The sequence below is a fragment of the Nannospalax galili genome, unplaced genomic scaffold (assembly GCF_000622305.1).
Source record: "Nannospalax galili isolate Female #2095 unplaced genomic scaffold, S.galili_v1.0 scaffold943, whole genome shotgun sequence".
NCBI classification, from domain to species: Eukaryota; Metazoa; Chordata; class Mammalia; order Rodentia; family Spalacidae; genus Nannospalax; species Nannospalax galili.
In genome coordinates this window covers 153428-169061 of record NW_008349115.1, presented here as the reverse complement: position 1 = coordinate 169061, position 15634 = coordinate 153428, and the positions used below count along the sequence as shown (strand labels likewise).

At 38.0% G+C, this 15634-nt stretch overlaps 1 protein-coding gene across 1 annotated transcript in view; it reads left to right on the top strand.

Moving 5' to 3' along the window:
* Nucleotides 1-14306, top strand: part of Slco6a1 (solute carrier organic anion transporter family member 6A1) — a 101521-nt gene extending 87215 nt beyond the window's left edge. Inside the window, exons 13-15 of the mRNA XM_008846490.1 lie at nucleotides 6622-6686; nucleotides 7436-7573; nucleotides 14170-14306. Coding sequence (XP_008844712.1) covers nucleotides 6622-6686; nucleotides 7436-7573; nucleotides 14170-14306 — 340 coding nt within the window. The remainder of the gene's footprint in view (nucleotides 1-6621; nucleotides 6687-7435; nucleotides 7574-14169) is intronic.
* Nucleotides 14307-15634: the final 1328 nt, after the last annotated feature.

Genomic DNA, 15634 nt, shown 5'->3' with positions numbered 1-15634 from the left:
ATAACCCCCTTATACCACTTCTTGGAATATACCCAAAGGACTCATCCTATTGTAGAGACACTTGTACAACCATGTTTGTTGCTGCTCTTTGACAATAGCTAAGAGATGGAAGCAACCTAAGTTCCCCTCAACTGATGAGTGGTTAAAAAAATGTGGTATATTTACACAATGGACTTCTATTCATGAGTAAGGAAAGATTAAATAATGAAATTTGCAGGTAAATGAATGGATCTAGAAACATACTCAGTAAAGTAACACAGACTTAGAAAAACAAACGGTGTATGTTCTCCCTCATATGTGGCTCCTAGTACCAAATCCTTTAAAATTCCAGGTCCTTTTAATAAGATGATATGATACGCAGTCCCTTCTATATGAAATAACTACCATCATCATGACTTCAGCTGAGCCTGATCGCTAAACATCGTCAAAATTGGGCTTGTTGACGGTTGTGCTTATTCATTTAAACGAGAGCCAAGCAGGGTCGTTGGACCCTCGTCAGAGTATCCAGCCATTCTTCCCAATCAACTGTATGTAATTTGACCCTAATCACACATGGCCTCCTGGATTTGGGGAGGGCTAAAGTATACAATCTGGGGGAGGCTAGGAAGAGAAGGCTTGACCCATGCTGGGTAAAGTCTTTCCAGAGTGAATACCCTCAAGTCATGGATACACCTCAGCAACCCCTCAGTTATCTCAAAGCCTTTGAGAGGGAAGTGACACTGATTCTAACCACTCCAACAGCTATAAAAATACCTGAAAGCAAATCTTGAATCCATCACTCTAGAGTCCAGCCTTGGAAGACAAAAGAAAAATGAGGAGGAACCCAATAGAGGGATGCTTTTGGATGCCCTTGTCAAGAAATTCCAATGGACTCTCATATGAACATTTGAAAATTGGCCTGTTCTGACTTTTTTCTCATTTCCTGTCTAGAACTTGTAATGCCAAATACTCTTGCCTTTACTTCTCCTTCACATCTGTTCTTGATTCAAGGACTTTCTTTCACCCCTAGAGATAAGAGACCCACTGAAGGGGTGCTCCAATTGCCTTACCCTGCATCCTTGTTCATCATGGAAGAAGCCAGAGTGGTCTGTGTCCTGATTCCCTATTGGGAATTTGGGTAACCCCTTCAGAGGATGGTGTGATAAGAATAGAAAGTAGGAATTGTCTAGGCAGTTAGGGTTAAAAGACCCCAAAGAAAAGTAGTCAGTTTCTTGACTAAAAGTGAAAATCAAAATGTCCTTGGGCCTCTTAGCAACATACTCTGTTCCAAAGGCCCAAAAGTATTTTGGGAACTTTTGTCTAATTCCTAAAAGATTTTAGGGTTACCTCTTCAGAGGTGGGGGGCAGAATGTTAGAGTAGCAAAAAGCCCCATAAAATAAAAAATAAAACAAAGAAAGAAAGCGTGCATGAAGTTGTCAGAAAAAAAGTGATGGGGGCATATGGGAGGAGTTGGAGGGGAGGGAGTGGGCATGGATTTGATCAAAACACCTTATGTACATGTATGAAATTTTCAATAAATTATTTATGTAAATAAAAAAAGAATATGAAAGTTTAACAATGTCTGAACAGGCAACCTTAAATTATTACATTATATCAGAAATGTACTTTGAGCACAATCCTCTTTTAAAATGTGGATAAATATGTAATGGCTCTCTGTATTGTGACTAGATTTTACTATGGAGTATTTTGATATACGAATAAGGAAATATGATAGAAAGGAGCCAGTAAATAAGAGGAAAACATAAATAAGCATATGAACATACATATTTAATGAAGTTAGAATTTGGAGGATAAGAAATAAATTTTACTGGCCATTGCCCCTGCTCTTGGTTACCCACCAGAACCAGATGGTAAGAACAGCTGAAGGTACTACATCCATGAGCTGTAGAATGAACACAGAGAAACCAAGCTTGAGCTGACTTCAGAAGATCACCTCTATTAGCTAGTACACGTTGTGCTGGAAGGTGCTATGTGTGCTACCACAAGGAGAAATTAATCATCAACCCTACCTAGCTGTGAATCCTGTGAACTACAGTAACAACTGGCCTGGCAATATATGCCCACTGGCACAATAGTGACACAAATATGATGGAAGTAACAAACCAGTGTTTAATTGGATTTAAGGTCTACTTCCTAGGTTGGAGCCCATACCTGACATGAATATCAAGCTCAGGAGCCTGATAGTAGACAGATCACAGAACAGAGGGGAGACACCAACACTAGTTTTCAACTAACTACTTATCATATTAAACTGACCCTCAATGACTTATTGTTATACCCATAGATTAATGCATGTACCAACTCTCACCAGAGATGTTTCACAGAAACCCACAACTGGCCAACCTGCAGAGAACAAGTGGCTGCAGAGTGCTTATCCTTGAATAGGATCTTTGTATCAAACTTCTGCCTCCCAAGGTTCAGAGATCATTATAGAAAAGGGGACAGAAAGATTATAAGCACCAGAGGTGGTAAATGACCACAAGGAAATAGAATTTTCTGGACAACTGGTCAGGTATCCTTATGAAATCAGCAATGGTGAAAGCATGCAGAAGTCCCAGGCAGGTTCAAACCAGAAAAATCCCAGCCACTGTACAGGTCTTGGGAAGAGGAGAGTTACTGAAGAGGCAAATGTATCCTTTGCTTTTACAGGAAGCTACAAGGTTAAGAAGACCCTGTCCTATCCCAGAAAAGGTGCCACTGTTAGAAGTAAATGCAAATGACCTTATCAGCAAGAAAAGAAAAATGCTACATTTGAATATCCAATATGAAAATACAATCAATGAGTAAAATAATTATTAATATTACAAAATGAAGTTACACCAGCCTCCAATGAGGATTCACATCCTGATCCATTCCAGTAGGGAGACCTGGCCCTCCTAGAGATTACAAAGACAAGCATAGAGATGACCAGCATCAGCCTAGTTCAAAGGAAATTTAAGAGACTTTTATTAAATACTTGATCAACTGTCAAACTCCAGAGAGTTACTGATTGGGTCCACCTGCCCAAGATAAGACTCTAGTTTGCAGAAAGCACTCAAGGTAAGATCAAGAGAGTCCTATTGTATCAGTAATCCAATCGAGAACTTACAATTTCTCTTCAACAGGGACTCAACAAATATATGGACTTGTGATGCATAGCTTCTGATTTGTAATTTTCCAAATGAGCAATACCTTGATACATTTGTGCTCAGCATTTACCAGAAAAACCCTTTCTTGTTGGCCATAAAATTGTTTCAAGATGTTCTTTTCTTCCTTGCAAACTAATTTGTCTGGCCTTGAGTAAATAAAAATCCAACTCACTATTTAAAAAAAAGAATATTATGCAATATTATCTAAGTTAATATGAAGATTTAGAGAAATGACATTTGAACAAATCCTTGAAGTGTGGAAAGTAATGTTTCTCACAAAGGGAGCAACACAGGTAAAGATTTGTGTGGGAAGGTGCTAAAATGTCAGTATTGTGAACAAGGCTCTGGAGTAACTTGGGGATTTGGTGTGAAACAAACTCAGTGGTATCAAACTAACCATTGTAAACCCATTTTTAAACTTTTTGATAATTTCATACATGCCAGTGTGCATGGGAAAATTTCACAAGGCCTACCTCTAAATGACGAGCTACAAGCAATCAATGGCTACTCAATTGTTTTTTTTTTTTTGCCCCCTCAATTCTATGGTGTATTTTAAGAACAACACAAAACCCTGGGTAAGTTACAGTATCAGGCAATTAAGTTATGAGAATTTTACATTAAAAACTTACTTTGGCTCTTATGTAGAAAATTGACATAATGATTGTTGTTGGCAGATGACTTCAGATTTTTCAGGTAAATAATGTAGGTTTGGAATAGCTTAGTAGTACTTAGTTACAGACTATGGTGAAAGAGGAAGATGGTCATACCAAGGAAGCCTCTCCCCAGTGTGGAATGAGAATTCCATACATGATGGCTGCATTTCTTAAGATTGGGAGAACTAGGAAAAGAACAAATTTTGTGCAAGGCAGAAATATGTTTAGAATAGCTATCCTATGAGCCAGGTGTGGTGGCACATGCCTTTAGTCCCAGCACTTGGGAGGTGGAGGCAGGCAGATCTCTGGGAGTTCCAAGCCAGCCTGGTCTATAATGAGTTCCAGATCAGCTGGGGCTACAAGGAGACCCTCTCTCAAAAAGACAGAAAAGAAAAAGAGAAAATTGCTGTCTTATAAGAGATGGGCTAAGAATATAAATTTTGGTGGTCATTAAGAAACAGAAGTCTCCTTTTTTCCTTTTTTTTCCCAACACCTGCTTGCTTCTTCAGGCCATTTGCTTGGAATTTTTAAAAATTTATTTAATAACCATTCAATAACAATTCCCAGTGTCTGATTTGACAGTAGCAGCTGCCATTACAGTTTTCTGATTACATATAACTTTCTTTTTTTCTCTCTCTTTCAAAATTGCCTCTAATTTTTAGGTTCACAGTGTTGAATTAATACAGTTATACATTATTGTACTCAGTTTAAAGCCTATAAGATGTAAAATTAAATGTGATTTTAACCTTTAAAAATGATGTCCATTTCATTTTAGAATATACTGTTTCATACAGAACTCATTTTTAATGCAAATAACACTTAGATGTTTGCACATGAGTCTCTAATCTCTGTGTATCTAATTATTACTAGTCACAGTCGGTTACTTTCTGGGATCCTTGATATCTGAGCATGGTATAAATTCATCAGGTAGATTTCAATGGTAATGTTTTTCATATCTACTAATTGGCATGAAACAATTTTTATGCGTCTTCCTCAAATACAACTCATTATTTGTGTGTATTTCATATAGAGCATCCCAAACAATCTTATTCATCTTTATACCTGTATCCCAAAAGGGACCCTCCCATAAATCTCCCCCACACTGGAGCCCATATATTCTGTCATCCTTGTTACTGTCCACTGCATTGTCAGTGGCCCCGATTATTCCCCAGTGCTAGCTAGTCCATCCACTGAGTCTTCTCAGCCTATCTAGAGTCCCTTGTTTTAGGAAGACCAGCTCTTCCTCATCTGGCAACAATCAGTTGCCAACATTCCTTTAGGTAAGATTGGGGTCTGCTGTTCATTTTTCCAGTTCTGTGCTGGGTTACTGTCTGGGAGTCTCTTGGACCACCCTGGCCAACAACTCAAAGGAAGGTATCTCCTGTCTGGCATTGTTTCTTGTTATGTAGCTTTTAGCTATACACATGGACTCTAAAAAAATTATATTGATCCCTTTAATCCAGCATCCATTTTGGACTGTTCATAGCAGCCTGCACTCCAGCCCTCCAGCACTGCACTCACATGCAGACTGCCCCACATATATGCACATAATTGATAATAATTTTTAAAATATAATAAAAAGAAACAATAGTTTATGTTTATATAAAATGTAATTGTTGGCTAAGAGTTGGTTAATTTGTTTCTATTTCTTTAGTAGTAGTTGAGAAAGAAATGTATGCTTGACCTAGGTGATAGGGGTAGAATTATATTGATTTTTAAAGGTGTTAATATGTTAATACATACTACTGTGCTTCATTTATTATTCCTTAAACAAATGCTTAATTTAATCAATGGGAAATACAGGAGTCCTCATTATTGTCCAACAGTTTCTCTCTCTCTCTCTCTCTCTCTCTCTCTCTCTCTCTCTCTCTCTGTCTCTCTCTTTCTCACACACACACACACATAATGAATTTTGGTCTTTTTACACACACACACACACCATGCTACTCTCTTCCCCCTCCCTCTGCTGCTGAAGCCCTTTTTCCCAACACATCCCCCTCCTACTTCCATATCTTCTGTGTGTGACACATAATTAGAGTGGCTTGCATGAATGTAGGTGAGATCTCCTCTTTTAAATTCAGTAAAGTCGTTTTTCATTTATTTTAGTTTCTGAATAGTGACTATACTGGGAGTACAGCAAGAAAGAGGAAAGACTAACAAATTAGGACAATTCAAGAGAAGTTAAATAAAGTTGCAGCCTAAAATACAGGCTGGGTATAAGAAATGCTATGCTATCATGCACTGTATGAATGTGTCAGACTCAAAGGGAATGAAGGTGGAAAAAAAAAGAGATCAGTAACTAGGACAGCTTTGCATATGATAGTCATTCTGAATAACTGTGGGGAGCAAACCTGAATAAGAGCCTTGATCTCCCTTCTTCTTCAGTCAGAACCCTAGTTTGGCAGAACCTAGTCAGAAACCAGAAGACTAGACCACCAATGTAGTCCTACCAATGTAGTCTGCTGAGGTCAGAATCCATAGCAAACAGCAATATAGCAAAATAGGATGTTGGGATTTTAAAAACGTGAAAGATTCTAAACAATGCCGGACAAAATGAGGGAAGATAAATGTAAAATATAGAGCCAAGTTATTTCAGGAAAGAAAAGGAGGCACAGAGTCCATAAAATCCTTTCTCCTTGGGAAGAGCCAAGAACTTTGGATTTCCTGGCAGCAGACTTGAAACTGGGAGAAGGGAAAGAGTTGTGTTCTGTTAATAGGTTAAATTGAACTCTCATCAACTGGCTAAGGACACATAGTATAAACGATGTATAAGAAAAAGCATTAACCTTAAGCCTAGCATATGTTACCCATAGCTAAGCTCATTATTGTTTGCTTTCAGAAGTGTACCTGACAAATTACGTTCGATGGCAATGGGTGTGACCTATGTGACTTTGAGATTACTTGGTATGAATTTTTAGCAATTTTTATTATAGAAAAATTTTCATTTAGTTTATAGTCATTGAAAGACATTAAAAATCATGAGGCAAGAGAACATGATAATTTCTTAAGGAAAATGGTCAGCCCGTACAGATGTTAGTTCTCAGAATTCAGGTCTGATGTCGTTGGGTTGACTGTGTTTATTGTTTAGCTGAATGTAATATATTTGATAAACGTATCTGAGACCAGGTAAAGTTTTCTCTCTTGAAAGACAGTTGTTCCTCAAGATCTGAGAGCATCTGACTTGAGGCTAGCATTTTTTTTAATCCACTGATTCCAGTTAGTTTTGGCCATGTGTGCATAGGTGTGGGTCATCCAGTAGTGTATGTGGAACATGGGTTTGGGTCATCCACTAGTGAAACAGCTATGGTTACTGTGCAAGACCTAGCAGTGCAAGATCAAACCAGTTTAAAATTCCAGCTTCAACGTGAGAGGGGCTCTTGAGGCACTAACCATAGCTGAGGAACCATTGGTAGTTGATAGCCATTGGCAGAGAGATTCATTTTTCTTTGGGAGTATGGCCATTGGTAGATTCCACATACACTAGTGGATACATTCTGTATGTTCTTTTTCAAATATGGATCCTAGGTTCAAATCATTGTGTGTGTGTGTGTGTGTGTGTGTGTGTGTGTGTGTGTGTATTTTAGAAGGAAATTATTCTGATCCTGGCCAATACTGTTTTTCAAAGAACTTAACAAACATTGACTATTTTGTAGGAACAATCCCTGGACCATTAATTTTTAAACTAACAGCAGATAGTTCTTGTACTTATTGGGACATTAATCCATGTGGAGTCAAAGGACATTGTTGGATCTACAATAAGTCGAAAATGGTCTACATATTGATGGGAATATGTAAGTGATATATAGTAGAAATTTAGGTAAATAAAATTGTTTTCAGAAGTTACAGTTCTTTATAGTAAGTACTTTGGTGATTAAAGGAGGCATAAGAAATTGTGTAGAAAATATTTTAGGAGCTAAAGAATTTATGCAACCATTTGAATTAACTGTGAAAATACACTATATTTTATTACATTATTATTCTGTATTATTACTTAAGAATGATAATTTGTAGAATTACAGTTTGATAACTTATTTTTCTTGTACATTTATATAGCCAGATTGGTTTACTTTGTGAGCTTTTCCAGTTTTATGGTAATAAATACTAAATAAATGTGAATAGAAATTTTTGTACTGCTAAAGACCATCAAGACACTGCTACCTCACTGAAGTCTAAACTTGATAATTTCTCCTTTATTCAGTAATATAAGACATATATTTAGACTTCTTCAGTTACAGAAAATCTCACAAAATCATTTAGTTTCTTTGCTCTAAATATCTTTCAGTATGTAGCACTGCCTTTACAGAGAGTTTGGTATTTGTTGAATGAATAGGAGATACAGAGATCTGGAATACTGTGGTGAGAGACTCTACTGTCAAAGTGTTGGGAGAATCCAGATATGTTAGTGTTCCTGTGAAAAAATTCACTGGCTTTTTCTGTATCTTCTTTCATTTATTAACTAATGATATTGTACTATATAATCTCTGAAGTTTTATTGAAGCAGAAATAACCAATGAGTTTATTTTCTATGAGTACTATTTTGATTAACAAATCTTTCAAAGTATTTATGCATTTTGTGATTTTACTGAGTTAACCAGTAATTCAAACATCATAAGTAAAGATACTAATATTTAATAGTAACAAACATGTGGCTGATAGACAGTATAGAGTAGAGCAACCCCTTCTCTGTACTGTAGCAAGGATATTACAAGTCACCAAGACTGATCTACTCTTAGTCTGGCATCTTATTTCTGTGTCACACTTGAACTTCTTTCATGATGTGTTCTGACAAGGTGATATAGACAAGGGGATGCTCATCAGAGTCTAGATGTTGTGTCTGTACCTTCCAAAATACTGATCTTAAATAAGTCACCTTTTAACATACCACACCTAGCCTCAAATATTTTGATGTAGTAAAGAAACATTGACTAATTCAAGTACTATACATTTAAAAAATACATTCCGTATGTATCACTTTATCCATTTGCTGCTTTTATAAAACAATAGCAAAGGGTAAAGGAATTATAAAACTATTTATTACAGTTTTAACAGTTGGAAAGTTCAAAACCAAAATGTGACATCAGATATGAGTCTTCTTGATGTTTTAGTAACACTATGGAAGCATCTCATGGTGACATATTGTGTATAAGAAAGAGGCCACAGTGATGAAGCAGAGAAAGGGGCAGGAACTCGTCAGTTTTTAACACCAAACCACCTCTTTCCAGTATCAGTGGTATTCATCCATCCCCTAGGGTTGAGTTGTTATGATCCATGCCATTAGGTCATAATTCCTGTTACTATTAAATGAGGATTTGAAGCCGGATGCAGTGGTGCATGCCTTTAATCCCTGCACTTGGGAGGCAGAGGCAGGCAGATCTCTGTGAGTTCAAGGCCAACCTGGTCTACATAGTCAGTTCTAGGCCATCTTGGGCTACAGGAAGACCCTGTCTTAAAAAGACAAAAAATAAAATGAGGATTGGGAGGGCACATTCTTCAAACTATGGTAATGTGGGGATTTCAATCAGAATCACTTGGAATTCTTATCACCTGTTAGAATTCCTGGATCAAAGAATGTCACAAAGATGATGACGTACAACTTCACAACAGTTATTCTTTCACAGGAAAATCTACTTGGCTAATCCTCTTCCATCCAAATACCTTCACAAGAGGCAAGGAAATCAGATGAGAGACTACACACCTCACTATAGCACAGGCATAAGAAAATATATGTGGAGGATGATGAGATTTACATTTTCACGTTACCTACATGACCCCTCCCTTAAGCCTGGGTACCACAGCCTTGAGAGATACCATCTTTAGAATATGTGATGGTTAATCTCAATTATGAACTTTGTGAGCTTAAAAATCACCTGAGAGATGTGCCTCTGAGCATGTTCTGTGGAGAATTATCTAGATTAGGTTAATTGATGTGGGAGGCCTGGCCACTATGGGTGGCACCATTCCCCGGGCTTGAATCCTGGACTCTATTAAAGGAGAAAATGAGCTGAGCACAAGCATTCATCATCAGCTCTGTTTCTTGACTGTGGATACAGTGAGAATAGTGCTCAAGCTCCTGCTGCCATGCCTTCTCTGCCATGATGGCTCTACCCTGGAACTGTGAGTCCAAAAAAAATCTCTCTTTCTTAAGTTGCTTTTGTTAAATTATTTTACAGCAGCAACAAGAAAGTAACTAAAATACTCTCCTATGGGAGAATGAACAATAAACAAACATCTGACTTTGTCAAGGATCCCAAATCAAGCTCAACACAATCAAACATAGCTCGAGGCTAGTCCCAAAGTTCCAGGATTCAGGATCATATAACACAGAGAAAGTCTTTAGGTCTAACTCAAATGTAGGCTGGCATTTGCAGCCCCAGACTCCAGGCTAGCGCTAATAATCCCTGCTTCCAGCCTAACACTGCATCAAAAAAAGACATCTGTAGACTATAGCTTTGGGCCAGCAACTACTGTCCTAGGCACAAAACCAACAGCTGCAGCCTAAAGCTTCAACCTGACTCCAAGAGACTCAACCTATAGGCTGATAAAATGGAAATTTTAATGCTGTTAAGTACCAAGCCAGACCTTGTTACCCAGTCTCCAAGATTACCAGTAGACTCTTATTCTGGGCTGGTTATAACAATCCTGGATGCAGAAGCACTGAAGGTTACAGGCCCACCATTGTGGACCAGAGTTCATGGCCTTCTCTAAGGGTAGCTCAGGCCCTATTAACCTAGACTTCATGATGGTCCCAGAACCTTGGAGTCCAGACCTACTTCACAAACCCATTTGGCACATTCATCCCAGGTGACCATAATCTCAAATCAACTGAGGTAAACCCAGGCTTTGGAAGTGTATGCCGAAGGCTCCATAGGCAAGCATTCTCAGAAGCTCTGGTCCAATTGACTGAGGAAGTGTCCCTGATTAAGAACCTTAAGGGCTACATGGAGAGGGGAGGGGTTCATGAGACCCTAACCCTATCTGATGCGCTGTACAGTTGGTAGCTTCTAGAGGGAAGGAGAGTTAGCTTTCTGTAAGGGTGTGGTCCCTGGTAGATGGACCATATTGCAGTGGATTGTCCCACACCCATGAGTATATGGACAGCAGAAACTGGACTCAGTGGGTTATTTTTTTAAAAAAGGGGATGTGAAAATTGTGAGGGAGTAGCTGGGGGGTGAAATCTGGGAGGAGTTGGGGGAGGTGTGTGGATATATATAATCAAAATACATTTATGAAACTCTCAAAGAATAAAAATATTTTTTAAAACCATAAGGGTTTTTTTCTAAGGCATATACTCCAAACAGCGATAAGGTAACACCACAGAAAGTAAAACACCTAGAGTGAATCCTAAAGAAATGGAGATAGAAGGACTGCCTGAAACACAGTTCAGATTAGCCCTGTTAAAGAAGCTGCGTGAACTGCAAGAGTAAAGCAGCCTCCCTTACTCATAGTTTCCATCACTCATGGACAACTGCAGCCTGAAAATATTGAAAAGGAAATTACAGAAGAGCACAATTTTTTTTTTTTTTAAATTATGGGCCATTCTGAGTAGTGTGAAGAAGTACTTCTTTGTCCCTCCCCGAATGGAAGTCATCTCTATCCAACAGAATCACATTGTGCACCTTCCCCACCTGGACGCCAGGCAGCAGCCCTCTTGACTTCAATGCTGTGGTGTCTTTGTGCTTGTGTTCAGGAGCCTGTGCTGTAAGTTGTGTTCAGGTAGCCTGTTCTATGGGTCTCCCCCTGTGCCCAAACTCTTAAAGGACTCATCACCCTGGTATTAGCACAGTGGGATCAAGCCTCCAATGCATGAACATCCAGTCTAAAGCAAACAATTCAATAATTTTCATAATGTGGAATATGATCATTCCATTCTTATAGAACCAAAGCCATTCCAGTATCACTCAGAAGTCCACATCCACAGGCTCATCTGCGGGCTTACGGGAAGCTCTTTCAGCTGTGAACCCTTGTTTTTTAAAACAGTTACATGTCACAAGCATGAGACAGATGCAGGATAAGCATTCCTGTTCCAAAGGGAGAGGTAAAAGGTGGAAAGGAGTGACAGTGCAAGAAAGACTGAATCCCAGCAGGGCTTAATAACTCCAGGCCTGGTATCCCACAACACAGTGGTGAAGGGTGGCCCCCTCAGGCAATCCTTGTCTTATGTTTTTGGTCCCAGGACACATAGTTTCTCTTTCAGTCTGACTGCACATCACCCACAACTTGTGATACTGTTGTGGACTGGTCTGGATGTCTCCTGCCCCCACTACAAGTCAGCTTCCAAAGTTTCACCCAACATTGCCCTAGTAGGTCTTTTGGGCAATGGAAACTTTGTATGCAAATAACCCTGTTAATTAGACTCAAATATCATAAAGCAGTGCCTAGCTGCTCTCCCTGCCTTTCCTTTGAGAAAGCTGCCGTGACACCGCAAGACTTATATTTTGCTCCCTTGAGCAGCTAGGATCACTTGGACAATAAGGTCTACTGTCAGCATTGCGGCTCAAGGGGTGCTGGAGTGAGCTCTCCACTTGAAAGTAGGGAGGGGAGTCCTGTGTGCCTTCCCTCCCTGTGTCCCTTGTCCCTCATGCATGTTGTTCCCCTGACATCAAGTCCATTCAGAGTGCTGAGACTCAGCCACTGAGAAATTCTGCCCTGGAAGGTGCAGGCCTGCATGTGAGCGGCACCTTCGTAGAATTCCTTAGTGTACTGAAGGCCTTTTTCTCATTGGCCTGATGCATAGCAATTGACTCCATTTAGTCACACTAATTTAATTAGTAAGTGGTTCCTGGATACACTTAGATTTTGTTCTTCCAAACATATTGTTTTGCTCTTTCCCTGGCCAGCCTGTGAACTTACCAAATCGTTCCATTCTTCTCCTTTTGTTCCACTGTAATTCTGAATAAAACCAACCAACAATACCCGTACCCTATTCTTAATATTTTGTTTAAAACTTTGCCCTCTCTCTCAATGTTATGCAAATGTCTTTCTCTTCCTTTGAAGCCTTTGTTCTAGTCAGTTGCTTCAGTCTAGTCTTGGTTAGATAACAATAACACACTGTTCTGCAATAGAAGATTTTTCCAGAGAGAAAGTTTGATTTTCTGGCCTCTTGTTCCTATCCAGTACGGAAAAGGTTTTCAAAGTACAATCTTCTGGTCACTTCCACTAAATTCTCCCTTCTTTTGAATATTTATGGAGTCCTCATTTCTTCAGCTATCAAAGTTATAAACAGAAGATTTTATTGTGTAGTCTGCCTTTTCTCATCTTGTCAGATAATTTTTCTGCTACAACTGTGCTCTTTTTAGAAGTACACATGGGTTTGTTTATTATTTATTTATTTAGTTGTTTGTTTGTTTATTTATTTGTAATTTCTCATTCTTTCCTCAAAAACTATGCCTGGAAGAGATTGTTATGCCATTAAACATGCATTACTATTTTATGTCTCATTATTGTGTTACAACTGTACCACAGGCAATTTTATCTTTAAATGGACATTTCTTAAGATTTAGGATATTTCATAAATGAAAAAGACAAATGTTTTTGCACTGTCTTGTGAAATTGATATATTAATTGACATTGTTCCTTTGTGATATTTGACTCTAATTAACAGGGTTATTTGCATGCAAAGTTTGATTATATTTATATAATGTTTATAATATAACTTCCTGAAATATGGAACATAAAAATGAAAATATCTACAAAAGCAATTATATTTTCTATAAGTTAATGTGTTTATATGTGGGAAATGGTGACTTCAGACTAAAGCTGCATAAACATGCATAAAGCCGCATAAAAGCTTCATAAAGCTTTAAACATGCTTCAGCTCCTATTGATAGTTAAGTTTTAATTATCAATAATTAAGTTTCAAATTGTTCATTTTTGTGTTTTCTTTTTTAAATTTATTATTTTTATTTTATGTATATGAGTGTACAGGCTGCATGTGTGTAGTAAGTGCACCAGTGTCCTACAATGCCTACAGAGGTCAGAAGAAGGCATCAGAACCACTGGAACTGGAGTTATGGATGTTTGTTTGCTGCCATGTGGGTGCTGGGATTCAAACCCAGGCCCTCAGCAAGAGCAGCCAGTGCTCTTAACTGCTGAACCGTCTCTCCAGCCCCATAATTTTTGTGTTTTCAAATGAACATATTTTATGAATTAGTAACATACTGCATTTTGGAAGCTATTTGACTAAGAAACATAAAAAGGTTTGTAAGCATTTTTAATCTCTTTTAAGCATTTTGACCTAAATTTATAATGTTAATATATTTTGTAATTAGGGAATAAATACCTTCAGAAGTCAACTATCATAATCTTTTCTTTAGGTAAACGGCTTTCATTTTTCAACATTTTTGTTAAATATATGTTTAGACTATGACAATTGAATTTTTTCATTCAGGTTTTTTCTGCAAAGTATGCACAGTCATATTCACGACTTGGGCACTTTCCAAATATGATGATTTGACAAAGGAAAGTGTGGAAAGCCTGTCCATGCCAGTTGGGAACATAAAAGCAAGCAAAGGGGGAAAGAAGTAACTTCTGACTCTGCACTGCGTAAGAATTCTACTTTTCCTTTGCCTGTGGGATATCCTATCAGTAACTTTTAAAATAATAATAGCGATTGTGTTACATTTAAAAAATAAATGTGCTTTGTATAGCCACATTAATTTTATTGTATTTTGAGTATAATAATGCAGTTTGTCTTCAGTTCACTAAAGGTATTATGAGATACATACTTAATACTTTCAAAAGGATGATAATGCTTGAAAGAGACTGAGAAGGAAGTGTGAAAACACTCAGGTTAATTCTAATAGTGATTCCCTATTAGTCGCTGCACTCAAGGAATGGAGGATTAACTAGGGTTCTTATAGTCTGTTTTTAATTTTTTCTCTGTTTCTGAGAATACACACGTGTGTAAAGTGAAATCATATCTACCCCATCCCCCATTTTCCCCTGACTTCTTTTATCCCTCCTACCCTCCCAACACGCACCTCCCAACTTCAAGTCTTTTTTTCTTTTTTTGTAACCCACTACATCTAGTTAAAGTTGCCCATGTGTACATGGGTATGGAGCCATACACTGGAGTATAGGAATCTTATTATCTATTTTTAAATTAAATTATGTTTATTTATTATTTATTTATTGTGTGTGGGTATGTGCACATGCATGCCATGAAATTCCTGTGGAGATCTGAGGACAACTTTTGGGAGTTGGTTTTCTCTTTCATCATATTGGATACAGATTGAACTTTGATAATCAGGCTTGTCAGTGGCAAGCACCTTACCGACTAAACCATCTTGCCAAATTCTTACTTTTTATATAGAAAACTGATGCTTATTTCTCAATTCTTTTGGAGGGGGTCTTTTTTTGAGACAGGATCTCCCTGTTGCCTCAGCTGGCCTGGAACTCACTATAAAGACCAGGCTGGCCTGACCTTGAACACACAGAGATCTGCTTGCCTTTGCCTCCCAAGTTCTGGGATTAAAGGCGTGTGCCACTATGTCTGGCTTTGTTTCTCAATAATTTTATAACTAAATTAGATTTTTCAGTCCAGTTCATATAATAGAATTCTTAATTAAAAATGTTTTTTGAAATTTTCATATATGAGTATCATATTTACATCAGTTCTGCCCTCCCCTAGCCTTCCCATTCTCCCATGTTCCACCTCCACTCTCAATATCCTGATACCTTTTAAAATTATTATTGTTTTATATATATATGCATATACGTACACACATACATTTATATGTATGTATACCACTTAAGACTAGATATCTGGAAGCCTGTCCCTGTAAAAAAACTGATTCTCTCTTATCAGCCATTGACTGCCTGTGGTTCTTCATCTAGAGGTAGGATATTGTGAA